The following is a 27977-nucleotide window of genomic DNA, read 5'->3' on the forward strand; positions in this document are numbered from 1 at the left end:
TTGGCCGGGTCACCGGACATATTTTCAAAACTAGATACCCCATTGATGATTGTGGCCATGTTTAGTTAAATTTGGCCCAGTAGTTTCAGAGAAGAAGATTTTTGTAACAGTTAATGACGACAGATGACGAACGCCAAGTGATGAGAAAAGCTCACATGGCTCTTTGGGCCAGGTGAGCTAAAAACGAGAAACACTTATGAACCATATGAACAAATGACAACTACTGAACATCAGATTCCTCACTTAGGACAGGTGCAAACAATTGCAGTCGGTTTAAACGTTTTAATAGGTACCAACCTTCACCCTTATCTGAAACAATAGTGTACCATCACAACATAGAAAGACACACTATAAAATATCAATTGAAATGGCTTAACTCAATCAAAAGACATATTAACACAAGTGAACATACACTGAACGAATTAATTTAATCCATGATATAATGTAAATACAAAATCAATAAAATAAGGGGTGAATAATTAAAGTAACAGTATTATACCGCTGTTTATTTTGTTTTATCATGTGTATTTTCATATCATTTTATGCAGTTGTATTGAAAATTTTCATTTTACTTGACTTTCATACTAATATATGCCCTTTATGTTGCATATTTGTTAATGCTTTTCCTATGACGAGGGCCTCAGGGAAGATCAGTTAAATAGAACTGTGTTACCCTCTAAAAATAAAGTTGTTGTTGTTAGTTCTGAGCCTGATTATGAAAGGTTTTGCCACCTACAGCAGTGGTAATTAATCTATCCCAGGGGTAGATAAAGTATTTGAACAATTCAAAGATTATAAACAGTTAATTTATTAAAATAAACACATACCTTACATAGAATATTTATTCTTCCTCTGCTGATAATTTTTCCTGGTCTTATTTCTTTCATTGAAGACTTTGTATTTTATAAGATCTCTTCTAATAACAGGGTCTGTTTCATTGGCCATTACTTTTGGATATTTTTTCATAAATACTTCAATGGCCTTAAAACCTGAAATACAATATTATTTTAATGAATTTTTTAAAAGTTTTTAATGTTCAACACAATAAACTGTTAACACAGAGATATGTCACACTTTTTTGTAATTTTGATAATGCAAATGTTGAAATTAAAAAAGCAATAGTTATGCAAATATTCAAAGTGAATGAACCATGACTGATGGTACATGGCTAAACAATCTCCATGGAAATGAGATGTGCCAATGCTAATACAACTGCATACCAAATATCATTGACTTATCATAAGTCATAAGTCGTTTCCTTTAAACAAACCTACACACAAACATAATTTATTTAACTTGTAAACTATGTAAAAGTTTCAAAGTCAATGATCCATGATGAGGGGGTTGCGACTAAATAATCTCCATGGAAACAAGACTGGGAAATGTGATGTGCTAATCCTTATACAACTGCAAACCAATTAACATGGGCCTACCACTAATCATTCAGGTTCCCCTAGCCTTGAACTGACCTGATCACAAACTATAATACATGTAAACTAAGCAAAAGTTTCAAAGTAAATAGACCATGACTGAGGGGGCGGTACCAAATAATATCCATGGAAACGAGATATTCCAATGCTTATACAACTGCATACCAAATATCATTGACCTACCACTTATGTATAGTGATTCTCCATAAACTTTTGTAAGGTTGACAAAAATAACTATCCATAAACACTGATCCAGCTAGGTGGTTTTCAGAGGGGTGGTGCCCTGTGCCCTTTTTAAAGTTTCCAGGGTGCCTTTTGCCTTTTTCATAGTGCCCTGACTTTTTGAAATCAATTGTATTTTATTTTGTTCGTTTTGTTACATCGAGATGACTGTGAGGGCATTCCGATGTATTGCTATCGCCTAGATTTGCACACGTAACTTTCGTTTTGGGTTTGTAACCAATCTATAAACATGATAAATATGTGGATATTAACTAGTGCAAACTAACATTCCTTATCGTTTGTTATAAATACATCTCTTCAATGAATACTGATAAAAATATGTTTGTTTAGAACATAAATTAATAATATGAAAATGTTTTGTCGTTAGATATATATATATATAAATAAGTAAAAAATCATTGATAATATCTACGCAAACGTACCAAAAAATTGTGTTAAAGCATGCGGAAGAATATCTCAAAAACGTTATGCGACAATCCCGGCAAGGACCGGTAACTCTGTAATTGTTTTTGCGGGAAAATATGAATGCCTGCTCAGATCAAATCTTTTAGAAAAATCGAATTTTTACAGAAGAGTGTCCACCATGCACTTGCACTGCACTATTATTAGAATAGTAGAATAGAATGATATACAAATGGATGAAAATTATATATACATGTAACTGTTATATTAATATAATATATAACAACAAACCAGTGTATACTGATTTGTATCACTACAATATAATAGTTATTACGGTGAGGTTGAATTTCCTGTCATTTATTTATCATCCACGAACGAAATTGTCTCAAAAAAATATATATTTCTGTACATTAACCTCAGTTTCAGGTATAGAGATGTGATTTTTTTCTGTGATAAGTGCTTTTGACCATCCACAAGAACTTGCGGTCATTTGATGTTCAGTACTTCAGTACTTTGATTATGATCTGCTATTTCGAAATTAAACTGCCTTGTCAACACTGCATGCTCATTGTAATATAAATAGGTAAAAATATGTTTAACTGTTGTTAACAGCTGATCAGTACACAAGTTAATTAATGATGATTTGAACTCATTAAATAAGTATCTATATAACATTATGAGTTTGTGTTTCTTGTCTTATTCCAATCACAATGCCCAAGTGTGAAAGACGTTTACAAGAGGAAATTAAAAAATCTAAAGAGACGAAGTCAGAAGTTTGGTCGTCATTTTTAGTACTATGTGGGTCTTCTGTGTCAATTTTGACAGTTCCAATTTTAAATTGAGTATTTGATATTTGTAGAAAAACTTTGAGATTTTTTAACCTTTTAGATTTTACAAATGAAACTTTCTAACAATAGTCCTGGGCTATGATGATAATTGAAAAAAAACATCTTAAATTTTTAAAAACCTTTTTGATGTTTCAAATCATTCTTTCTAAATTCTAAAAACAAGAAAAAATATTTTTTCAGAATTTGGAATGGAAGTAGTAACTAGACTCTCAAGAGCCTGTGTCGCTCACCTGTATTTACTGATGCTTTGGAAATCATGTAAAATAAGGTTAAACTCATAATTAATAGTATTAGATATTAGATATTATAATGATATCTAAAGCATTTTTTTTACCGAAATGACCTCTTATTTATTTATTAGTTTCTGATACAGTTAATCATAAGAATACCGCTAACTTAGATAATTATTTGTTACAAGTATTCAAACGATTTGTAAATTTTACGATTGATTAGATTTGATCGGACCTTTGATGTACTCACTAATAAGGTTACAAAATTATCATGAGTGTTTACAACTCTTATATAGTTTGACACTTATTAATATGGGGTAATTACCTGATAAGAGTACCTTACACTCTTATCCTAATTGACACTTATTAATAAGGGTATACACACCTGACAGTCATTTTATAAAATACATTTATGTACAATGCCCTTTGGCATTTATCTTGTTAAAACTAACATATACCGTTATTGACCTGTCAACAGGGAAAAATAGATTGTTTACAAAATCCTTTAACCATGTTAACTTCGAAACTACCAAATGTATGCATAAATTTTCGCAGAATTTATTTCCGCGTTTTTTGTTTATCCGCGAAAATAAACACCCCACGAAAATAACCCGCTATACGGTATCAGACAAATTATGGCATCGTCAATATTTTGTAGCCATGGTCTACCGAACTGCCATATGGAATCAAAACATACTGCATAAAAGCTAAACTGTGACAAGCAATACTTTGAAAACTTGTGTAACAAGGTGCTTGACAAGTTTTACAGCATAATCAGACACATTTTGTTTAACTAGATACTCTTAGAATGATGATTGTGGTCAAGCTTGGCATAATTTGTCTCAGAGGAGAAGATTTTTGAAAAAGATTTAAAAAATTTACAAAAAATTGTTAAAATCTCACTATAAAAGGCAAAAACTCCTTAAGGAGTCAATTGACCATTTTGGTAATGTTAAATTATTTGTAGATCTTACTTTGCTGTACATTATTGCTGTTAACAGTTTATCTCTATCTATAATAAGATTGAAGATAATAACCAAAAACTGCAAAAATTTTTAAATTACAAATTCAGGTGCACAACACAACAACGCATTGTCTGATTTGTCTAAAAATTTCAGGGCAGATATAGATCTTGACCTGATGAACAATTTTACCCCTTTGTCAGTTTTGCTCTAAATGCTTAAGTTTCAGAGATTTTAAGCCAAATCTACAATTTACCCCTATGTTCTATTTTTAGCCATGGCTGACACATTTTTTTTTAACTAGATACCACAATGATGATTGTAGCCAAGTTTGTTTAACTTTGGCCCAGAGGAGAAGATTTTTGTAAAAGTTAACGACGGACAACGGACGCCAAGTGATGAGAAAAGCTCACTTGGCCTTTTTGGCTAGGTGAGCTAAAAACTTATGCAGTGTCAAAAAATACTTTTTTCATACTGAAACCTTTTAAAAACTTGCCCTTATACTATAACATACCAGGTAGTGATCCTTTGGACTTTTCTTTAGACACGTCTTCGACATAATCCTTGAAGTATGTTCTTACAACCTTTTCATCCTCCTTATTCCAATTAACATATCTCCTTCCTACAATGAAAATTACTATGGTCACTTAGTACTCTTTCAATAAAGGTACAAATTTAATAACAAACCCAGAAGTTTCAGTGAAGATTTTTGAAAAAGTTTACGACGACAGACATCGACAACTAACGACAGACGCCAAGTGTGATGACATTAGATCACATAGGCACTTTTGAACCCGGTGAACTAAAAATGATACCCTGTTGCTGTAGTGCCCAATTTGAAATTGACTTCAAGATGATAGTTACTTTCATTCAATGCTTTAAAATTGGTAATTCAGGGCTCGACAATAACGCTTGTCCGATTGTCCGGTACCAGAGGGAAAAAGGGTCGGACAAGTAAAAACTATATCAAGCTTGTCCGACGGGACAAGTAAAATTATTCTGCATAAAATAAATTTAATCCAACTTTGATGAAAACAAGACATGTTTACTTGCAATCGATAATTTAAAACTGGTTCTTTGTCAGGTACTTTTTAACAGGTAAAATGCATACTATTCTCGGAAACCAGTCTTACTGATCCGAATCAGCGATGCGCTTTGTAGATAAGGTAACTTTACAAGACAGTTCGTCACAAGCTCAGAAACGATTCGGCTCCAAGTTTAACATGTTTAATAGACAGTTTGGCACCATAGGAGACATATTTAATAGACATGATTAATAGACAGTTTGGCAATGCAGGAGACATTTCGGGACCAAGACAAATCAGTACCTCATTTTCCTACCTTATTCTGTTGCTTTATAATAAATAACATACCGGTAATTTTTTTAACAAAAATATTTTTTAGATAAAAATGAAAAATTATTTACCATTAAATTCACAAAATCATATTTGATCATATGTAGAAAAAAAAAACAATACTTGCAATACGGTGACCTATAGTTGTTAATTTCTGTGTCATTTGGTCTCTTGCAGAGAGTTGTCTCATTGGCAATCATACCTCATCTTTTTTTTATTTATTGCATTTGAATAAACTTTTTTCAACTTTAAAAAACCAGGATACAAATCCAATGAGTGTACATTGACAGCCCTATCAGATGGTGCCTCATGTGCAGAATCTGATGAGACTTTGGCATTGAGGAACTACAAGTAGAACCTAAGTTCTGTGACATGACTAGATTCAGTTAATTGTATTCGACTCATATTTTTGAATAGTATTTCAAAAGATATAAATCAAATTCTGTTCTATTGTTTTAATTCTTTTTGTTCCTTGAATCAACTTAAAATGCAAAAAAGGTTATTATTAAGATTTTTTTGGACAAGTTACAATTTCATTCGGACAAGTAAGTTTTGGTATGTACTTGTCCTACTGGACAAGTTGAAAAAAAAGTTATTGTAGAGGCCTGTACTTGTTACCTGGCTACGTAATTAATACTTGAATAGTATAATCTTTTAAACATCTAATCACTTATCTCAGTGTTATCTATTTATGGTTAAGCACAACTTCATCAGTAATACTACATGACTGTCAGTCTCAAAGTACAATCTTTCTTACTATTGTAATAGCCTGATCTAAATTAGAAGTTCAGAGGAGCCTGTGTCCCTCACCTGAAATTTTTGTTTACAATTGATGGATGAAATAATGCAACCATTATACTTTTGCTTTAGTTTCAGAGATATAAGCCAAAAACTGCATTTTACCTATATGTTCTATTTTTAGCCATGTCAGCTATGTTGGTTGGCAGGCGGGATCATTGGACACAATTTTTAACCTAGATAACTTATGATGATTGTGGCCAAGTTTGGTTAAATTTGTCTCTGTAGTTTCAGGAGAAGATTTTTGTAAAAGATTTCAAAAATTTACAAAAAATTGTAAAAAAATTACTTTAAAGGGCAACAACTCCTTATAGGGTCAATTGACAATTTTGGTCATGTTGACTTATTTGTAGATCTTACTTTGCTGAACATTGCTGTTATCAGTTTATCTCTATTTATAATAATATTGAAGATAATAACTAAACATGCAAAATTTCCGTAAAATTACCAATTCAGGGGTAGCAACCCAATGACGTCTTGTCTTGTTCGTCTAAAAATTTGTAGCAGATAGATCTTAACCTAATGAACATTTGTAAACCTTGTCAGGTTTGCTCTAAATGCTTTAGTTTCAGAGATATAAGCCAAAAACTGCATTTACCCCTTATGTTCTATTTTTAGCCATGGTGGCCATGTTGGTTGGTAAGCGGGGTCATCCAACACATTTATTAAAACTAAATACCCCAATGATGATTGTGGCCAATGCAAGTTTGGTTAAATTTGGCCTTGTATTTTCAGAGGAGAAGATTTTTGTTAACGGACGACGCTGGACGACGGACACCAAGTGATGGTGAGCTAATGTCACTTTTTTCATAGTAAAATTCAGCTTATCAATATTCTGAGTGCCAAAAAAATCTTATCTTTTAAAGTTCAAATTATATCTTACTCAATATTGAAACTTGCATAAAATTAAGGAGATATGGTAACATTTTTTTAAAACTTACCTTTCTTTTTACTTCTGATTTGTTCTTCAATTTGGTCATCTGCAATTTAAAAAGAGAGGACATAACCAAGGAAAGATTCATTCTCATAAGTCAGCCAACCAAACAATAAATTTTCTAATTAGAATGAATTTGATATAATTCAAATGATTAGCTTATGTATAGAAATGCATACATTCATATATTTCAAATAAAATTGGTTGATAAAAATTTATAATAGTTAATATCCACATGATCGATAATACTTAATCTATTACCTTTACTTTTTCTTTTTAACCCTCTCTTGTGTGAACTGCTGCCTAATAAAGAAAAAAAAAGAAACATGAACTTTTAAAGAAAAATATGCTATAAATCCCTTAACCATGTTATTGCAATACTAATTGCAGTGCATGTCAAAATAAAGTTGATAACCACAATTATGTATTTATAGGATTAAAATGTCTATGTGGATATTTTAAATCACTATTTCCTGTAAAATCTACATTTGGTTACTGACATAATAAAATGCCTTTGAATACTATAGTGGTTTTGAATATTCAGACAAACAAATGTTGTCTCATTTTTACTGTAAAGGTATTCAAATGTAGTATCATGTCAGAGTCCTGATCATAAACATAGAAAAGGTAAGAAGATACCAAGACAAAGCATAAAATAAACCTTACTAAAAGTCAGGAAATACTCCTCAAATGCTTTTCTATGATAAACATTTCCAGCTTCACTAGTTGTAACCTTTGTGTTGTTCGTTAGAAGCAAAAATATAGTGAAAAGTTGAATTCAGTGAATAATAAAAACTAAAGATAGAGATACTTTGGCTGCAGTAAATATTTCTTTTGAATGGGCCATATCAAGATTGTGTGAAAATCAGGAATTGTATTCTTTGATCTATTTTCGCATTATGACTAGGAATAGCAACATTATATTGCATACTTCATACTGTAAACCAACTTATTTTCGCGAGTGATTTATTTTCGTGACTTTCGTGAGAAGAACGATTATGCGAATATAAATCGTCGTGGAAAGTAAAACTTGGATGTTTCCTTATTAATCTTCCTCAAGTTTTGAGAATCGCGAAATTAAATCGGCGCGATATGGGATAGAAACAGCTAAACACAAAATTAAGTATCCGTGAAAAATAAGTTGTTTGACAGTATTTCTTTTAATTGATTTTTGTTGTTGTTGATAATTCACTTCTATATACTGACTAGTGTTAGTTTTGTCCTGTTGTAGACTAGACATAGTTTTGGTTTAAGTAAAAAATCATGAGTGCCTAGTGAATTGAATGGTCTTTTCTATTATTTTCTTTCAAACAGTTTTATTTTTATGTAGTAATCAATGTTCATTGAGAAATTCATTAGAGTTGATGTTAGTATTCTAAAAAGAATGAGACAAGGGTTTCCTATCTGGAATTCTTTTTAGGAGGGTTGGTTATCTCTCAGGTGTTATCAAACCAAGGTTTCTGAATTGTTTGATTGAGATATACAAATTATTTTATCACATCCATGGCAATAATACCAAATTTCCTTATTTACAATAGTTCCAAATTCTGGAAGGATGTGTGGGAAATTATTAAAGAAATGCCATTTGAGAAATTGCACAACTTTAATAAGGGTGCAATCTTTCTGTAAATTTTTTCAAATATCCTAGGATTAGTAAATTACCAAAGATGGTACCTTTTTCAACCTGCTCCCGTAACATTATTGTACTGGTTTTTGTTCATCATTGAAGGCTGTACTTTGACCTATATTTGATTACACCCACATCACTTAATCTTCGGTAGATTAAACTATTTCAATTGTAATCATACCACACATCCTTACAATTTTCATTTTGTGTTCAAGCAAGCCAAAATATATACCTTCACCATAATCTGTACTATAGTTACTTTCTGGACTAGAATCATTCTCTGAGTCACTTTCTGGACTAGAATCATTCTCTGAGTCACTTTCTATACTAGAATCATTCTCTGAAGAACTGTATACCACGACTGAAAAATAATTATCAGAAGTTATATTTTAACAATAGATAACCTTATATAAACATATGTTCATTGAATTTTTTTCTGAACAATTTTAAAAATACCAATTAGTTTAAATAAGATTTTGAAGGAAATATGTTAAGTAAATTTTCTCAATGGCTATTCTGCTTGACCTGAGAGAGTCTAGTGTCAAATACTTCCTCTCCTGCAAACACTAAACACTTATTCTTTTCAAGGTTAAATTGTCCCCTTGGGTGCAGGACATTTTAGTAACAAATTTGTAACTTCAGGGGTACTCTTTAGTTTAGCATTTTAGTGCTAATATTATAGTCCTTTTAGGCTCTGGATTAATCCATTTACCTGTATTTTCTATGGCCCATTTGAGCAAAAACTTATGCCTAGTTGAATAATACTACAAGGCCTATGATAAAACCATGAACAGTAATGTATGCTAGGTTAGTGTCTAATTTGTTTGTATTTAAAATTTTGTTAAAAATAGAAATAAATGTTGTTGAAACAAACAAAAGATAAAAATGCAATATGTGATGGTGTTTCTGTATACTATTATCAAATTACAATTCTCCAAAATGTCCTCCACAGGTCTCGTTTTAGCAAGGACATTATCAATTATAAATTCACAAGAAAATGTTCTTGTAAATAATAACAATAAAAACATCATTGAGATAAAAAAAAAATATATAAAAAAATGGTATGGTATAACTTCCATACAATGATATTATTTCCCTACTCCAATAGCAAACGAGGAATACAGCAGGCTATAGGAGCTTTGAGTAAAATTGGTTTAAAAAGTTGCTATATAAATAATTTCTTAGAGTACAAACTTCAATTCATTTTTTGATAGGTGTATACCTCTCTTGAACTTGCCAATATTTCAAATATGTATCCAGCCATAGATGAGAGAAGTTCATTTTTTAACAATTTTTTTTTATTTCACATATACTTATGCAATTAACTCAATAAATAATGAAAATAAAACATCATGTGTTTGCATATGTTTCTAATAACACATGCACAGTAATGTAAGATTGTTTAGAAATAATTTTATTTATATCATAAGTTACTTTTCTATTGGTTAATTGGTTTTACCACTGAATTTCTAACTTGACATTTTTTTTAAACCAAAAAATCTGAAAAAGAACCATCCCCTAATGAAAATGTTTAAAATAATTTAAAAACACAAACTTCAATTGGTATGATTTGAATTGTTAGTTACTAAATGTCTAGTAGCAAATATTTCATGCATATTCAAGATCATTGGTATGAGAACTTTAAAATAAAACAATGCAGACTAAAAAATCTGAAAGGTAAAACATATCATCGTAATAATAAATGGTATAATTTGATATTTTGAAGGTCTTTTACAGCCATTTCATACATTTAAGTGATAATTTAAAGCATATAATTGAGGTGGTTAATTATGCTTAACCCTGTAATTTTGTGCAACTCAAAGTTAAAGTAAGAAAATACATATTACATTTCTTTTGTCCTTTCTTTTCAGTACTTTTTGTCAATTCACTGCTACCTTCATCTACTAAAAGTGGAAAAAAACAGTAATCCTTTAATTTTATATACAAAAATAATTTATTAAAATTAATTAAATAAACTAAACACAAGTGAACCTGAACGCCTGGTAAATCTTCTGTCAGTAGATTTCATACAGTGGTATACAGGGTTGTTACAATAAAAACATAAAATGAAGAAGGTAAGGTAACAACAACACTTTAAGGACAGACAATTAAAAAGTCACAATGTTGCTATGGTGAGTAACGTTATAAATAACAATTGAAAGAGAAAGTGAAAGTAAGTAGATTATATGGAAGTAAACTATTAAAGGGGCTCTAGCTGTCAAATTCATGTTCACCAATTTAACTAAAATTCTCATATTTGATTTATAACAATGTAAACATTTGTCCAAACTATTGAAAGTTTTAAATTAACAGTTTACAGGTCATGAGCTCTATAATATGTAGCTTCGTTTCGTGTGTATTTTAGTCCAGACGCCATCATATTAAATATCGAGTTAACCTTTGATGACCATATAAGCGATTTAAACATAAATATAGATATAAATAGATTAAGCAACTTGTGCAATTAGATTTTTCTAGGTCTGTTTAATTTCATATTATAGATTAAAAATATATGTTTATTATTGTTTTTACCTGTATAAGAATGATTTTTTGTGGATCTAATCAGTCAATCAAATAATTAACTTTTGTTTCACTTTAAATGTTGACATTCTTTTCCCTTAAATAACTTTACACGGACAATTCATGCATTATCCATCTCTAGCTAAGGAGTTACATTGAAGTTCATATGAATACGGATGCATTGGGATTGAATTATTCACTTGCAAGTGAATAATTCATCATCAATGTTTCTTAGATTAATTTGACAAAATTGAACCATACTGGCTGCTTAAAGCCAATAATTATTTCACTATTTCACTTTCATTAATGATTGTACAAAAAAAATCATATTTTAGATTTTTTATATATCTCGTAGCTAGTGCCCCTTTAAGATAAATTAAAAATACAATTTTGTTGTTGTTAAAATGATAATATATGTGTACATGTACTATAAATTGAAAATATGTTACATGCAATTATCTAAATTAATGAATGCATACCATTACAATACAAATTATTATACCTTACATATGTACTAAACAATTCTTTTGGGTAAAACACTATCACGTGACATGGAATAATTCAGTAAATTTTCATTTAAATTGAAGGAAGCATGAATAATCCTAAAAATTAACACCCAGCGATGAATAACCCTACAAATTAACACCCATTGGGGAATAACCTTTTGAGCCTCTTGGTTTCTGCACAAGTTCTTTCTCGTAGAAAATGACTTCATCAACGTTTGTAAACAAAATGGCAAGCCAGCGGTTTGGGAACTCTACAGAGGACAATATACAAAGACTTCTTTGTGACAAAGACGCTAAAAACACAAAAAAAGCAACCAAAGCAGCTTTGACATGTCTGATGCAATTCATGTTATCGACAGAAAGAGATAACTTGGTATTTGATACACCAGAAAAACTGAACGAGTGTTTAATCAGATTTAACACAGACGCCAGGAAAAAAGATCATAAGCATATTACAAATTTTCAGCTCTGAAGGGATTAAGATTAGGACTAGCCAGGCATTTCCTTTAGGAAATGGATGTTGACATAATAAAAGACATATAAGATTCAAAAGGGCAAATGATATATTTAAAGCCGTTTCTTTGCAACTGAAACGGGAAGGATTTGGGAGCATTGACCACACCCCATCGTTGGGTCAACAAGACTTGCAAAAGTGATATGGAAGTGTTGCCATGGAAACTGATACCCGTGCAGGACTCCCTACACAAAGTATGGTTTGATATTATGTTTCACTTATGTCGGCAAGGACAAGAAAACCTATGAGAAATGAACAAAAGAACCTTTGCCATACAAACAGATGCCAGTGGAAGGGAGTATGTTTTCCAGGCCCATCATCAGCTTGATAAGAACCATCAAGAGAGTTCAGATAGCTGCATTACTGAAGGTCGCATGTATGAGTACCAAGTAAGGAATAACTCTAATCTAACCAACTATAGAGAAAAGTTCAGCAAATTTCAAACAAACAAAAAAAAGAGAGAAAAATTGCAACTTCTAAATTACACAAAAAAAATTTAAATTTGATGTGATTGTCAAATAGGCTATTGAGACTTACATGGCTTCAATTCGTTTGCTGTATTGTTTTTAAGTTGATGAAAAATCAGAGGAAATGTTCGTTTAACTTGCATGAAAAGACATTGATCACAATAAAAATGGTAAATACCAAATAAAAATCAAAGCGCGAAAGCGCTGTAAAGGCAGTTAATTACAGGTTGTGTGTATTTTTAGTCCAGTTATATCATTATCTTGCATAGTACATTGTACTTATCAGAGGTGGCTTTCAGTATTTAAGATTTAGAGTTCTCTAATGATATTGAACAAGTTTTATGAATGTCATATTCTGAGCACTATATGAAGGCGATTGTTCTCACTTGTTTATGAACTAGTGCATTATGTCCAGTTTGTACCTTTTTTATCTATGTTTATAGTCAAATACTGTTTAAAATAGTTTGGCATTTTCTTTTAAGTAATAAGTAAATGTTATCAACTGTATTTTATTCAACTTTGCAAATGTGGTTTGTTACTGGTAAGTACAATGTATGGATGATAGTTGTTTCATTGGCAATCATAACACATCTCCTTATTTATATAATGATCTATATTCAACGACCTCAGGTACAAAAAAAATGTATGTAACTAAACTATGATGGGAAACCTTTGACTTCTTTCTTTAATATAAACTTTTGATTTGGTACCGTAGAACTATGTAGAATAAATGTACATTGCAACATGTCAACTCTTTCAATGACAATACTTTTTTTAGAAACTATAACTCCAAGCAAAATTATATTTCCAAGTATAAAGTAATTTATGAATGAAACAAGAGTGCACACGCTGAAATGTCTCGCCTTCTTTACTAATCATTGATATTATGTTGATAGTCCTAAATATAAAGCTTTATTACAACTGTCACATAAACTTAACATTAACCAAGTAAACTAAACATTGACCAATGAACCAAGAAAATGAGGTCAAGGTCAGATGAACCATGCTAGGCAGGCATGTACAGCTAACAATTCTTCCATACAACAAATATAGTTGACCTATTGCTTATAGTTTAAGAAAAACAGACCAAAACACAAAAACTTAAAACTGAGCAATGAACCTTGAAAATGAGGTCAAGGTAAAAAAAAACCTGCGTGACTGACATGTAGATCATAAAATATTTCCATACACCAAATATAGTTGAACTATTGCATATAGTATTAGAAAAAAAGACAAAACTCAAAAACTTAACTTTGACCACTGAACCGTGAAAATGAGGTCAAGGTCAGATGACACCTGCCAGCTAGACATGTACACCTTACAATCATTCCATACACCAAATATAGTAGACCTATTGCATACAGTATAAGAAAAACAGACCAAAACACAAAAACTTAACTATAACCACTGAACCATGAAAATGAGGTCAAGATCAGATGACACCTGCCAGTTGGACATGTACACCTTACAGTCCTTCCATACACCGAATATACTAGACCTATTGCTTATAGTATCTGAGATATGGACTTGACCACCAAAACTTAACCTTGTTCACTGATCCATGAAATGAGGTCGAGGTCAAGTGAAAACTGTCTGACGGGCATGAGGATCTTGCAAGGTATGCACATACCAAATATAGTTATCCTATTACTTATAATAAGAGAGAATTCAACATTACAAAAAATCTTAACTTTTTTTTCAAGTAGTCACTGAACCATGAAAATGAGGTCAAGGACATTGGACATGTGACTGACGGAAACTTCGTAACATGAGGCATCCATATACAAAGTATGAAGCATCCAGACCTTCCACCTTCTAAAATATAAAGCTTTTAAGAAGTTAGCTAACGCCGCCGCCAGATCACTATCCCTATGTCGAGCTTTCTGCGACAAAAGTCGCAGGCTCGACAAAAAGGAGTTCTTAATTAAGTAATAAACTGATTCGCTGAGCGCAGCTGGATACACCCACAGAGGTCCAACCATGAACAGTTGGGGCAAAAATGGACACAATATTCAAGCTTGATACAGGTCTGAATTTGGATTGTAATTAAATATTTGACATATTATAGTTTCTGATTAAATGTAGTCAAAGAACTTGAAATCGGTTATATGAATTGAATTTATATTCAATTAAAGATTTCTTGCTGTTGTGCAATACACTGTGCTGTTGCGCAATACTTAATAAATCTGTTGCCAGACTATAAACAAATAAAGTTCAATTTCTTCTCAATGTCATATTTGAAATTTATGAAAATCAATAGGGAGATTACATCAATAGCTATAAATAATTCACCAAAGTTTCATGCGAACTGCTTAAAGCATTTTTGAGTTGTTGTCCAAAAACTGGAAAATCCCCCCCCCTTTTTAATGAATAAAACCCCATAACTCAATAATGTAAAATTTAAAATTTATAAAATTCTAAAGGGAGCTTACGGATTGATAATTTAGTCTTAGATGCAAGATTTTTTAATCAGTTGTTTGTGGCTTTGAACTAGCTGTCAGTAAATGCGAGTACTCTCAGATCTGTACTTAAGGTCTTTTTGTTGTTTGGATGTACAACTACCCGGCCACGTCCACTTGTATTTGTATTTATCCATCTGATGAGTTAAGCCTCTTTCAACTGATTTTTATAGTTCGCTCTTATATTGTACTGATACACCACTGTCCCAGGTTAGGGGGTGGGTTGGGATCCCCCGAACATGTTTAACCCCGCCACATTCTGTATGTACATGTATGTGCCTGTCCCAAGTCAGGAGCCTGTAATTCAGTGGTTGTCGTTTGTTTATGTGTTGCATATTTGTTATTCGTTCATTTTTTGTACATAAATTAGGCCGTTAGTTTTCTTGTTTGAATTGTTTTACATTGTCATTTCCGGGCCTTTTATAGCTCACTGTGCGGTATGTGCTTTGCTCATTGTTGAAGGCCGTACTGTGACCTATAGCTGTTAATTTCTGTGTCATTTGGTCTCTTGTGGAGAGTTGTCTCATTGGCAATCATACCACATCTTCTTTTTTATATTTACATCAACAGATATAAACAATTCACCAAAGTCAAGGTGAGACAACAAAACTTAGTTGTAAGATCTCTGAAATTTTTTCCACGGTACAAGTTTTTCTAATTGTTGGAGATTGTATGGTGACAGTAACACCTGTAACTGCTTAACTCATTTCTTATGCACTTTGGTTCGATAAACTCACTGAGTATCATACCACATCTCCTTATTTTTATATGCATTACAATTTACATGTGCATGTAATTGTAAATAATATTTATATATATGTATCAGAACAAACTTCATTGCGTCACTTTTATTTATGCATCCTTTGGCACAATACAAGTTCTAAAATTACACAACATAAAACAACTAAATGTTATTTCAGATGAAAGTTTTGTTTCAGTTCCATTCATAGGATTTATTAGAATTTTGTATGTTTTGCCAAGTCCAATAATTAGCTCTATGTGCACGTGTTAATTGGAGACTTTTCTATCCCGTATAAGAGTTTTGGAACTAATTCTGTTTCTTTTTTTGAAAAAAGTGAGCAAACAAATCTTGCACATTTAAACCTTTGTCTGCCATCACACTGTCACCTGGATCACATAAATGAACTATTCTACATCTTTCAACTATTTCACAGTCACTGGTACAACCAACATATGCATTAGAGACATAGTTGACTTAACCACCAGGTGTCGAACATACAAGTATTTTCAGTGTTTCTGTTTTTATATGATGAAAAGGTTGCCTGAGCTCTAGGAGCTTTAGGTTTTATCACGGGATATTCTGTGCTGTCAATAATAATCCAAGTTGTAGGAAACTTTAATTCTAAGTTGGATGGCGAAAAATACCTGACTAAACCACTAAATGGCCAAGTGTTAGCCTCACGCCACTGTTTAGACATAAAAACAATCCATGTTTACACAATATTCTTAACACTAGTTTCAATCTAGAATCTAGACAGTTCAAAGTTGGTTGTATAATGCATCAATTTCATCAAAGTCATAAAAAAACTGATTTTCAAATGACACCCTATCAATTTGAAAATATATGTATCTCAAACAATGTGCTGTTGGACCAAGTGTGGTCAAAACAAATAAAAATTTAGTATACAACTCTAAACCGGTATAAAAATGCATGGCTGTGTCACGTGTCTTCATTTCAAAATTCTCTGCTGAAAATATAGGCATTGATGGTGTTTGCGTAATTCCATCTGTGAAGCTCAACATTAGCTCGGCAGTTGGTGGTGGACAGTCATAAATCCTGTCTGCAGTATGAATTACTTCTTCAAGAAAACCAACTTTACAATCAAAACTTTCCTCTAGATTTCTACTACAATATTCATCAAGTTTAGTTCTTTTGTTTTCACAGGAAACTGCCCTGATTTTTCTTTTTGCGGACGATTCAGTCTCTTGCTTGGTCCAGGAAAATAGGCTGGGATTGGCAGTAGACTTAAGTCTCTGTATGGTGGGTTTGTGCCCTGAAAAAGGTTATAAAACATTAGTTTTTTGATAATTAAATGAACTTCCATTAGCAATGCATACTTTGTACAGAAGCAAGTTAACTCGTACCATTGTAAACTCGTACCACGTAAACTCGTACCAACTTAAACTCGTACCACTGGGAAGTCATACCAATCAGAACTTGTACCACTGCAAACTCGTACCATTAAAAATATATTCAAAAATACGAAAGTTTTATGATTTTTTTTTTGGTAAACTAAATAAAAAAAGTTGAATTACTTGAATTTTATACTAGATTTTAATGAAAACTTAGACAAAAATACGAATGTTTTATGATTATTTTTTTTTAAGCTTTATACAAAAAATTAAAATATCTTTGAAATTTATACCAGATTTTAATGGAAACTTAGACAAAAATACAAATATAATTTCTTAATTACCATGCTAATAAATATATTAAATTCCTTTGATTGTGTGATTATTGGTTGATTATTAACTAATCAACTTGGTTTTTTTTATCTTTAACTAATCAACTTGTATAATCATATAAGCATGGTCATATTCTGCTGAAATGTGCTGAATATTGTATAAAAATAAATTTCATACTTTCTAACTGTTGGTCATAAACAATTTTAAACCTTTAAAACACAATCAATAAATTCTTTCATTAAATAAAATTCCTTTTAGAAACAATAGAAAAATACCCAAATCTATTCAATGTTACTGATTTGGAATGATTAAAAATTAAATCAAATAGTTGTCAGTAAAAGTTTAAAAAAGAGTCTATTCAAGGGAGACAACAAAGCCAATCTGCCACGGTTTTCTCTATCCAATTAGACAAGGAAAATTAGCTACAAATTGGTTATTGTAATTTCAAATTATATACATTTTACAGACTTAAGAGGTATTGAGTGAAATTAAAGTATATATTCATCATTTAACACCATTTGAATGCATTTAAATAAGTTGGTACGAGTTTACAATGGTATGAATTTACCGTGGTACGAGTTAGCAGTGGTACGAGTTTGCATTGGAACAAGTTTTTGTTTAGTGGTACGAGTTGACATTGGTACGAGTTACAATGGTACGAGATAACTATAATTCCTTTGTACTCGTAACCTGGCAAAATATTAACTAGATTTATTCATTACAATCTGGATAAAACTATGATAGCCTGATTCAATGTACATCAAAATGTAACGTTATGTAAATCCAAAGGACAAACAATGAGAGACGTATGCAACAAACATACATTGTTTGTACCTAAATAACTATAATATAGATGAGAGCATGTCATTGTTTTGTTCCTGTTAACATTGTCATTGATATTTTTCAAGAAAGTCTATGAGGCATAGCTTATGCATTCCTGTCATTACTACATAAGCATAATTACTGCTAAAATAATTCTCAGTATGATAAACCTCTTGTAAGAAATCATTATAATTGTAGCAAGCACCAAAAAATCTCAAACAGATCACATTGAATCGTAATCCAAAAAATTATGACGTCTTGAATTAACCACCCCCTTTCATTCTAAAACGATAATTGCGGTTGTAAACTGACTTTGGTTTATTCGCATGGCGATTACATATATAACTATATATTTTAAAAAGAAAATAGAGTTTTACCATGAATAGTTTCCTGCACGTAGTCTTTTTCAGTAAAATGTGCCTTGCAAACAACAGCTGATTGAGATGGACTCCACGATTTCATCGTGTTCTCGTCCCATCTGCGTATGGGCCATGGCGTTGATCCAACTTTTCCTTCTTTTTATGTCATTTGGAAATGCATGTCCTCCTCTTAAATGACATCCAGGTACACAACAACAAGTACTTGGCATCGTTAATTAAAAATGCAACTGTAATAGTTGCACAGTGCAGAAACCGGAAGTTGAAGTACAGGATCGGCTACCACGGCGCCACCTATTCAGGAACGATAATTTGCTACTTTATATAACTGCGAAATAACAATAACGTTAGACGGGTTCGCGTGCATAAACAGAAATGCGCTTTAAATTGTATAATATAATTCATGTTCAGTCGACCTTTAATTATTATATCAACGACTGAAATGATTTATAAACATCTAGATTGCAGATAACACTCGAAATTAACCCGACCTCTTTCCACACGGAATTCAAATAATTCTAGTTTGTCAATCGGTTGACTGCTTATAATGTAAAATACAAATATATCAAAAGTTTTTAAAACTAACAAAACACAATGATCGTTTCTCTATTTCCCAATGTAAATGAAATGAGACAAAAAACATTTTATACCACAATAAGAAGAGGAGAGAATCAACATTTTCCGGATCTACTTGGAGCTAAATGACCCCCCACGTAGATAAGTTGGATATCGCGGAAAGAAATATTAACACGGCAACTAGAAAGGCATTAAAGCACTGCCTTTAAAAACGAACTGAAACTCTTTAATTATCACTTGATTCGTATGAGCATGCCCAAGTTTATAGAAGTGAATGTATTTATAACTATTAACATGAGAAACTGACAGATTTGTTTACCTATATTTTAATTTTTTTTTTAGATCACCCTCTGTGTCCTGTGGCAACTTTCAAAAGTACTTGTTCAAGCTAAATCCAAAAAGAGATGACTTATGGCAGTGTCCACTAAATTCTTACAACCACTCCTGTGAAATATGGTACATGAACCAGGTTTTAGGAAAAAAACTTTGGCTAACTTAATGAAAGTTATCTCCAGACAAGCTGGTCTATCTCAAGAATTTACAAACCACTCAAATCATATAAAGTTCAATTTTGGACCCTTTAGAACTCAATGTGGACCAATTTGATAAAGGGGCCCAAATATCAAAAATCTACATACATGGTTAGATTCAGCATATCAAAGAACCCCATATATTCAATTTTTCAATTTTTTTGAAATCAAACAAAGTTTAGTTTTGGACCCAGATTTGGACCAACTTGAAAACTGGGCCCATAATAAAAAATCTAAGTACATGTTTAGATTCAGCATATCAAAGAACCCCAAGAATTCCATTTTTGTTAAAATCAAACTAAGTTTAATTTTGGACCCTTTGGACCTTAATGTAGACCAATTTGAAAACGGGACCAAAAATTAAGAATCTAAATACACAAAAAACTCAATAACTCTAAAATAAAATTTTAGATCATCACCAAAAAATATACAGATCTTTAGATTAATATAACTAAGAAGTGTGTAAATTTTTAAGCAACAATCATAAATCGTTTTTGAGATACAGCGCGACATGTGTAAAAACACACATGTGGACACTGGACAGACAGACAGACAGACGTACGGACGGATGGCCGGACGCCGGACATTTGTATACCATATTACGTCCCGTCAAAATTTTGACGGGCCTATAAAAAATTCTTTTATTTACCTGTGTAAAATACAGAGGTCCTTTCTTGGCAATTTTTTCATACTGCAATTAATGGTTTGTGAATTTAATTGCATTAATATAAAATTTTCATGTTTTGTTACTTTTATTATACTAAGGCATGAGTTCAATTTGAAGAAATGCAATTTAATGAATATTTACCTTCACTTTTTGCACACTTGTTGTCATTCAGTGATGATGGTCCTGCGACATCCTCTAATAATACAAAGTAAATATAGAATAACAGAATGAATTGATTTATATAGAATTGCCCAAACACTAATTAGTGAAATAACCCATTGCCAGTTAGTAATAGATTAAACAGGTCAAGAGCACATGATAAGCCCTTATATTATGCATATATTGAAATTGTTGCAAAAATAAAATGAGGTCTTTAGAAGGCATATAATCAGAGGCAAATAAAATGCTCTGTAGAAAAATATGCACGAGGATACCCTTAGGCATATATATGTACTGTCAATTATGACTGTAAAAGGTCCAATAACTCTGGAATGACAAACGATACATTTCAAAATCAAGAGATCATTCACCTATCCAAATAATTCCCGAAAACAGTATTAAGGTACCTGGGGTGTCTTAAAGTTTGGGGATATATGTTTCTTAAATTCCTGTAAAAGACTTCTGGGTCAATCTTCTTTCAAATTTCAATATAAAAACTAGGGGTCATAGATCTTGTTTTTTCTTTTAAATTACATTGAAATTAACCAAATCACTGTTATGTTATATGGGTTATATAGTAGAAACTCAATTTTGAGGAAAGGTTTAAAGATAGAATTGGTTAAAATTCAATGAGAGCATTCAGCTCGGCTCTCCATAAATACATACTTCCAAAATATCAAATAAAAGTAGAATGAATAACTGGGTGGACAGGTATAGTTGTCCTTATTGCACTCATACCACATTTCCTTATTTTAATAGAGATTGCAGGGTCTTTTGCTTGTACTGTGTCCATGCAGTAGAATGTGTCCCTGTGCTTGTTGTGTATGTCCTTAAATTTAACAGCTATGGGTTTTTTGCTTGTGAGAAGCAGGGATGGGGTTGATTATTTTAAAATGTAATCGATTATATTACAATTACTTTGCTAATAAAATGTAATCGATTATATTACAATTACTTTGCTAATAAAATGTAATCGATTATATTACAATTACTTTGCTAATAAAATGTAATCGATTACATTACAAATTACACCTTATTTCAAATGTAATAGATTACATTATATTACTTTTCTTTAAATATGTTAAAGTAATCATGATTACTTTGGATAACTTTTGATTACATTCAATATTGCAATATCAAAGAATTTCTTATAACTTTTTATCCTAACGAAAAAAGCTAATTTAGGTGATTTTTTTAAGCCTTAATTTATTCATCTTATTTAAAAGAATTTAGACAAGTTCAGTGTAACATGTGAAAAGTAGACAAGTGTCCTTTCTCTATGTAAAAGATATAACTTTGTTTTATTCTACAAATTTTAATCAACTGCCCAATTAACAAAAAACCTGAACAAGTAATGAAAAATCAATTAAGTATAGTTTCATTGTCTGAGGGGACATAATTGACACATCCATAAATGTTTTTACAGGTGTTAATCACTACTTTTTACAAACAATAGGTGAGCTTGGGTATTAAAATTTTATTGTCTTAATCACAATATCAACAAGAGGTTCTCAAGAGCCTGAATCACTCAGCTGTATTTCAGAGGAGAAGATTTTTAAATGTTAGTAAACTTGATGAACAAATTGTGTAAAATTGTCTTTAAAGGGCAATAACTCCTTAAGGGGTCAATTGACAATTATGGTCATATTAAATTTTTTGTAGATCTTACTTTGCTGAACATTATTGCTGCTTACAGTTTATATATATCTATAATAATATTCAAAATAATAACAAAAAACTGCAAAATTTTGTTAAAACTACCAATTCGGTGGCAGCAACCCAACAATGGGTTGTTCGATTCGTCTGAAAAATTCAGAGCTGATAGATCTCGACCAATTGAACAATTTTACTCCAGTCAGATTTGCTCTAAAAGCTTTAGTTTTTGAGATTTAAGTCAATAAAATGCTCCGCTGAGGCGCAGCTTGATACGACCGCAGAGGTCAAACCCTGAACAGTTGGGGCAAGTATGGACACAACATTCAAGCTTGATACAGCACTGAATTTGGATTGTTATTAAATATTTGACACAGCATAGGTTTCTCACTAAGAATGAAAGTGGTCTAAGAACTTAAAAATTTTTAATTTACATATTCAAACCATATCATTATTATTTGTTTTTATATATAAATCAGAAATAACCAATTTAAAATGGAAAATTTTAAAGAAAAAGAAGGAAAAAAATATCCCCCCCAATTTTTTGAACCCCCTTATGATTCATCACCCCCAAACTCAATCCCAGCTTTCCCTTTGTGGTATGGTACCTTGCAGTACAATTTCAGAGAGATCCATACACTTGAAAACAAGTTATTGTCTGGAAACTAGAAAAATGCTTGTTTTCTGGCCCCTTTTTGGCCCCAAATTCCTAAACGTTTCAGGCAATTACCCCCAAACTCAAACCCAGCTTTCCCTTTGTGATATGGAACCTTGCAGTACAATTTCATAAAGATCCATACACTTACACACAAGTTATTGTCCTGACACTAGAAAAATGCTTGTTTTTTGCCCTTTTATGGCCCCTAATTACTAAAATTTTGAGGGAATTACCCCCAAAATCAAATCCCAGCCTTCCCTTTGTGGTATGGTACCTTGCAGTACAATTTCAGAGAGATCCATACATTTGAACACAAGTTATTGTCTGGAAACTAGAAAAATGCTTATTTTTGGCCCCTTTTTGGCCCCTTATTCCTAAACTTTTTGGGCAATTACCCCCAAACTCAATTCCAGCTTTCCCTTTGTGATATGGAACCTTGTAGTACAATTTCATTAAGATCCATACACTTACCAGTCAGGGGCATTACTTAAACAAGTAACATTTAAAATTACCTATACAAGTAATGTTGAAAACGAGGCTGTTTTAAATATTACTTATATAAGTAACTTTTCTAAATATCATTTTTATAGGTGATCAACTATACAGATTTTATTAGCTTTAACAAATTTTCACGGTCATCTGGTTATTTTTCCCATGAAATATAAAATCTAATCTTTCTGAAACACTAATTGCTTTTCTGACGCACTTATCTTTCATATCGACGCTTTTGGGTCAAAGATTGGTCTTTGGGGACTATTAAAATATCATTTTCCTCAAAAATCTTGAAGGTAGACATATATAAATAGATAGAAACTTGTGATTTAATTAAGACTTGAAGTTATATATAACTTGTAACCCAAAACAATTACATATGTTCCTTAAATAAGTGTTATTAATAATTCTTTCAAAGATGTATAAAATAACTTATTCAAGTAATATTTTTGTCATTATTTTTAAAGTAACCCTTTATCTCTACACTCCTCTGAAATCTAATAAATTCTTTATTTTATGATATAAAATGATGTAAAAATTCATGAAAACTACATTTAGTCCATGCTTCTATTGAAATTTAAAATAACTCTATTGAGTAATTTTATAATTTTTAAAAACAAAAATTACCTATATAAGTAACTAAAAAAAAATACTTGTTTAAGTAATGCCCCTGACTGCTTACACACAATCTGTCATGAAACTAGAAAAATGCTTGTTTTTTGCCCCAGTTTTGCCCCTAATTCCTAAAATTTGGACGCAATTACCCCCAAAATCAATCCCAGCATTCCCTTTGTGATATGGAACCTTGTGATACAATGTCAAAGAGATCCATACACTTACACACAAGTTATTGTCATGAAACTAGAAAAATGCTTGTTTTTTGCCCCTTTTTGGCCTCTAATTCCTAAAATTTGGAGGCAATTACCCCCAAAATCAATCCCAGCATTCCCTTTGTGATATGGAACCTTGTGGTACAATGTCAGAGAGATCCATACACTTACACACAAGTTATGTCTGGAAGTTACAAAAATGCTTATTTTTGGCCCCTTTTTTGCCCCTAATTCCTTAACTGTGGGTACCATAACCCTCAAAAGCAATCCCCACCTTCCTTTTGTGGTATTGAACCTTATGGTAAAATTTATTGAGATCCATTCACTTAAATTAAAGTTAGAGTGCGAAAACTAATGTGTCTTCGGCAACAACGACGTCGCCAACGACGACACCAACGTCATACCAATATACGACCACAAAAAATTTTTTGCAGTCGTATAAAAACTGCATTTGACCCCTATGTTCTATTTTTAGCCATGGCCGCCATGTTTGTCGATGGATCAAACCTTCGGATACAATTTATAAACTAGATACCCTAAGGAACATTTAGTTAAAGTTTGAAGGTATTTGGTCCAGTAGTTTCAGAGGAGAAGATTTTTGAAATAGTTTACGACGACAGACGACGACAGACATCGACAACAGACAACGGATGACGACGGACGCCAAGTGATGGCATAAGCTCACATGCTGCCCTTCGGTGAGCTAATAAAGTTAAAAGTGGTTTATTGTCATTATTTATATAATTGTTTAAAAAATATTAATACTTGATGTAATTAGAAAGCACATACCAAAAAATATTTATGGACATTTTTGTTGTTCCTTGCATGATTGACAACTTGAACTCATTGTTAGAGTCAATTAACTTTGAAACATTCAAAGGATTTATATAAGTTCAAGCTTCAAGAGATGGTTAGCTTGCCTTGGCTAACAAATTTAAAGTCGACAGTAAAATTTACAAATCACTGCATCTCGCATCTAATTATCAATTCTATTGAAAAAGCTTTTGAAAAAGCTTATCTACCATGCCTTTCCAAATCCAAAAGGCTTTGCAGTAGCCCTAAACACATGAAACAGTTTCAAAACCACTTTTGAAAACGTCTACTAAAAGATTATCTACTAATTACTGTAGAGTCATAAATTTTTACCATGTTTTTTATTATTGCAAAAATTGTGGTGAGAAAGGACTTGCAAAACTCCCATCTAAAATTTTGATAACATTATTTCTATGCAGCTTTTCCATAAATCTCAATAATCAAACTCGCATTTGTTTGATTGTTCAATGATCACAATAATTTCTAAATCTGTTTAATCTAAAATTTTATAGATGACAGAGTGAATACTTGACCCATTTAAAATTTTTATTCATATTTTGCATGAGTAATTGAGTAAGCAATGTAAAAAAAAAATGATAATAAATAAAAGGGGCTTTACCACCCTCTTCCAAAAAGTAGAAGTTTAGATTGCTAGCATGCTTTTAATGAAAAAAGGAGGAAATAACACTAATGCCACTATATCAGAAAATAATACCTTGACTGTTGGGTTCCTCTTCTGCTGTTATATTACCTGAATCTGAAACAGAAACAATGCGATTGTTATTTAAACAAAACCTATAAAACACTTATCATAATAAGATAACTGTTGACACAGAGATATGTCTCACCAGTAATATCAGCATAAAATTCTGAAAAAGACAATCGAATGAAACTTAACAGTGACAAATGAACCATTTAAATGAGGAAGAGTCAGATGAAACCTGTACACTATTGAATCAATATAGTTGACCTCCTGAATATGACATCTGACATACAGACTTGACCATGAAAACTTCCCCTTTATGACTGATACATAAATGTCTCAGGTGAGGTCTGATGAACCTTGTCTGACAGACATGTACAGATATGTACACCTTGCAAAGGTCCTGTATACAAAATATAGTTATCCTATTACTCATAATAATGAGTATTTCAAATGATAAAAAATTTATACATTTTTTGTATGCAGTCATTAAACTATGAAAATGAGGTCAAGGACAATGGACATTTGACAGACAGAAACTTTATAACATATGGTATCTGCACAAAAAGATATGAAAACCTAAGGTCTACTAATTTCTGAAATATAAATTGTATACAAATAGTTTACTCTTCTGTCAATGCCGACAGATAATAATCCTTATAGCTCCCATTCTAAGGCTTTTTCAGAAATGGTATTTTAAACTTTTTTGGAGTAAAATGTAACTATCTTGTTTGATAGAATAGACAATTTAGATCAGAACAGCTATAAATCTGATGTTTGGACCATGTAAAATCAATATGTTTACACGATTTAGCTTAGAACATAAATGAAACTCACCTAAATCAAATTGGTGAAAGAACTTCCCCACTTTAGTTATTTCTTGTATTGCCAATGGACATTGATAAACGTGTTTGTTAACTTCTTCAGAATGTCCCATATGTCTGTAGAAGGCTTCTCTTGTAGCATCTGTTACCTCCAAATTGGCAAATAATGTTGACATGTAATGCCTCATCTGAGTAGCATTAATCCTTTTTGATAATTCTGCCTTCTTACAAATTTTGTTTACACTTTTCCAGCCGCATACATGAAAGTTTGAATCTTTAATATTAGGAAATACGTATATATTAGTTTGTTTAACACCTGCTGCTTGTCTAATTTGCTGATCTGTTAGTTTTGTCATGGCCTTCCATGTGTCTTCAGGGATGAGAATTGGGAGAAGGTGACTAACACATTTACCAGATTGATATGTCAATTTATATTTCTGAAAAAGTTCCAATTCCTCTGGGTTTTTCACCTTTTTCATTTGGCTTTCATCTACCCATGCATCATCCTTTGCATCCATCCATTCTTTTAAAGTGAGTCTGCTTGGTTCCCCTCCTCTTTTTGCATGGAATAATGTTAGTCTACTAACTATAAGATCTCTGAGAAAGGTATATTCATTTGGTTCTAAAAACTTATAAGGGTCATCCAACTCTTTTATTTGTGTTAAGATAAACTGCCTAAGCTTATTAATGTCATCCTCTACTGGTAGCTGTCTAGGTCGTCTCAAGTTTTCTTGCCTATTTTTTTTGCAATTATACTCAGCATCACTAAATATTTCTCCTTTATAGTAGTCTAATAATGTATTGAAATCGTCAACTTTACTCATTTCATCTTTCTTGTTTTCTAATATATATTTTCCTTTTAAGTGGGTAAGGACATTTTGTATAAGATGACCAACATTCTTTTTCAGTCCTGACTTCATCCCTCCGTCATCTTTTGCTGCCATTGAATTAATTCCATCCATAAAAACAGGAAAGTTCTCCATTTTAAAAATATCTAATGCAGATGTTACAGTTATATCTGATTTTTCAGCCTCCTCTTTAACATAGAAATATAAATTGGCAATTGTTCTCATCTGCTTCGTAATACTTTTCCTATTTTGCTGGGATTTGTCTTTTCTGGATACCATCTTCCTATAATAATGAAATCCAAA

The 27977-nt window shown here is 31.7% G+C and overlaps 2 protein-coding genes across 2 annotated transcripts; both read right to left on the minus strand.

Annotated features, from left to right (window-relative positions):
• Positions 1-828: 828 nt before the first annotated feature.
• On the minus strand, positions 829-27770 carry LOC127702810 (uncharacterized). The gene is made up of 9 exons (XM_052207111.1): positions 26840-27770; positions 26015-26056; positions 20836-20889; positions 10677-10733; positions 9062-9190; positions 7464-7505; positions 7210-7248; positions 4630-4737; positions 829-989 (listed from the first exon to the last, which is right to left on the minus strand). Exons 1-9 carry the CDS (start codon positions 27768-27770, stop codon positions 829-831), a joined length of 1563 nt encoding a protein of 520 aa, XP_052063071.1.
• LOC127703239 (uncharacterized) lies at positions 16129-19696 on the minus strand. Its single transcript, XM_052207761.1, has 2 exons — positions 18922-19696; positions 16129-17310 (listed from the first exon to the last, which is right to left on the minus strand). The coding sequence occupies exons 1-2, from the start codon at positions 19004-19006 to the stop codon at positions 16796-16798; spliced, it is 600 nt and encodes a 199-aa protein (XP_052063721.1). The 5' UTR covers positions 19007-19696; the 3' UTR covers positions 16129-16795.
• Positions 27771-27977: the final 207 nt, after the last annotated feature.

Source organism: Mytilus californianus, unplaced genomic scaffold (genome assembly GCF_021869535.1).
Source record: "Mytilus californianus isolate M0D057914Y unplaced genomic scaffold, xbMytCali1.0.p SCAF_5, whole genome shotgun sequence".
In the NCBI taxonomy this organism is placed as follows: domain Eukaryota; kingdom Metazoa; phylum Mollusca; class Bivalvia; order Mytilida; family Mytilidae; genus Mytilus; species Mytilus californianus.

Excerpts from the sequence above, each read along its gene's own strand:
- LOC127703239 (XM_052207761.1), bottom strand. The coding sequence starts at position 19,006 with ATGAAATCGTGGAGTCCATCTCAATCAGCTGTTGTTTGCAAGGCACAT. Across the intron at positions 17,311-18,921 it reads CGTGCAGGAAACTATTCATG|GGCACAAACCCACCATACAG; the intron begins GTAAAACTCTAT and ends AACCTTTTTCAG.
- LOC127702810 (XM_052207111.1), bottom strand. The coding sequence starts at position 27,770 with ATGGCAGCAAAAGATGACGGAGGGATGAAGTCAGGACTGAAAAAGAAT. Across the intron at positions 20,890-26,014 it reads AGAGGAACCCAACAGTCAAG|AGGATGTCGCAGGACCATCA; the intron begins GTATTATTTTCT and ends TTGTATTATTAG. Across the intron at positions 7,249-7,463 it reads GTTAAAAAGAAAAAGTAAAG|ATGACCAAATTGAAGAACAA; the intron begins GTAATAGATTAA and ends TTTAAATTGCAG.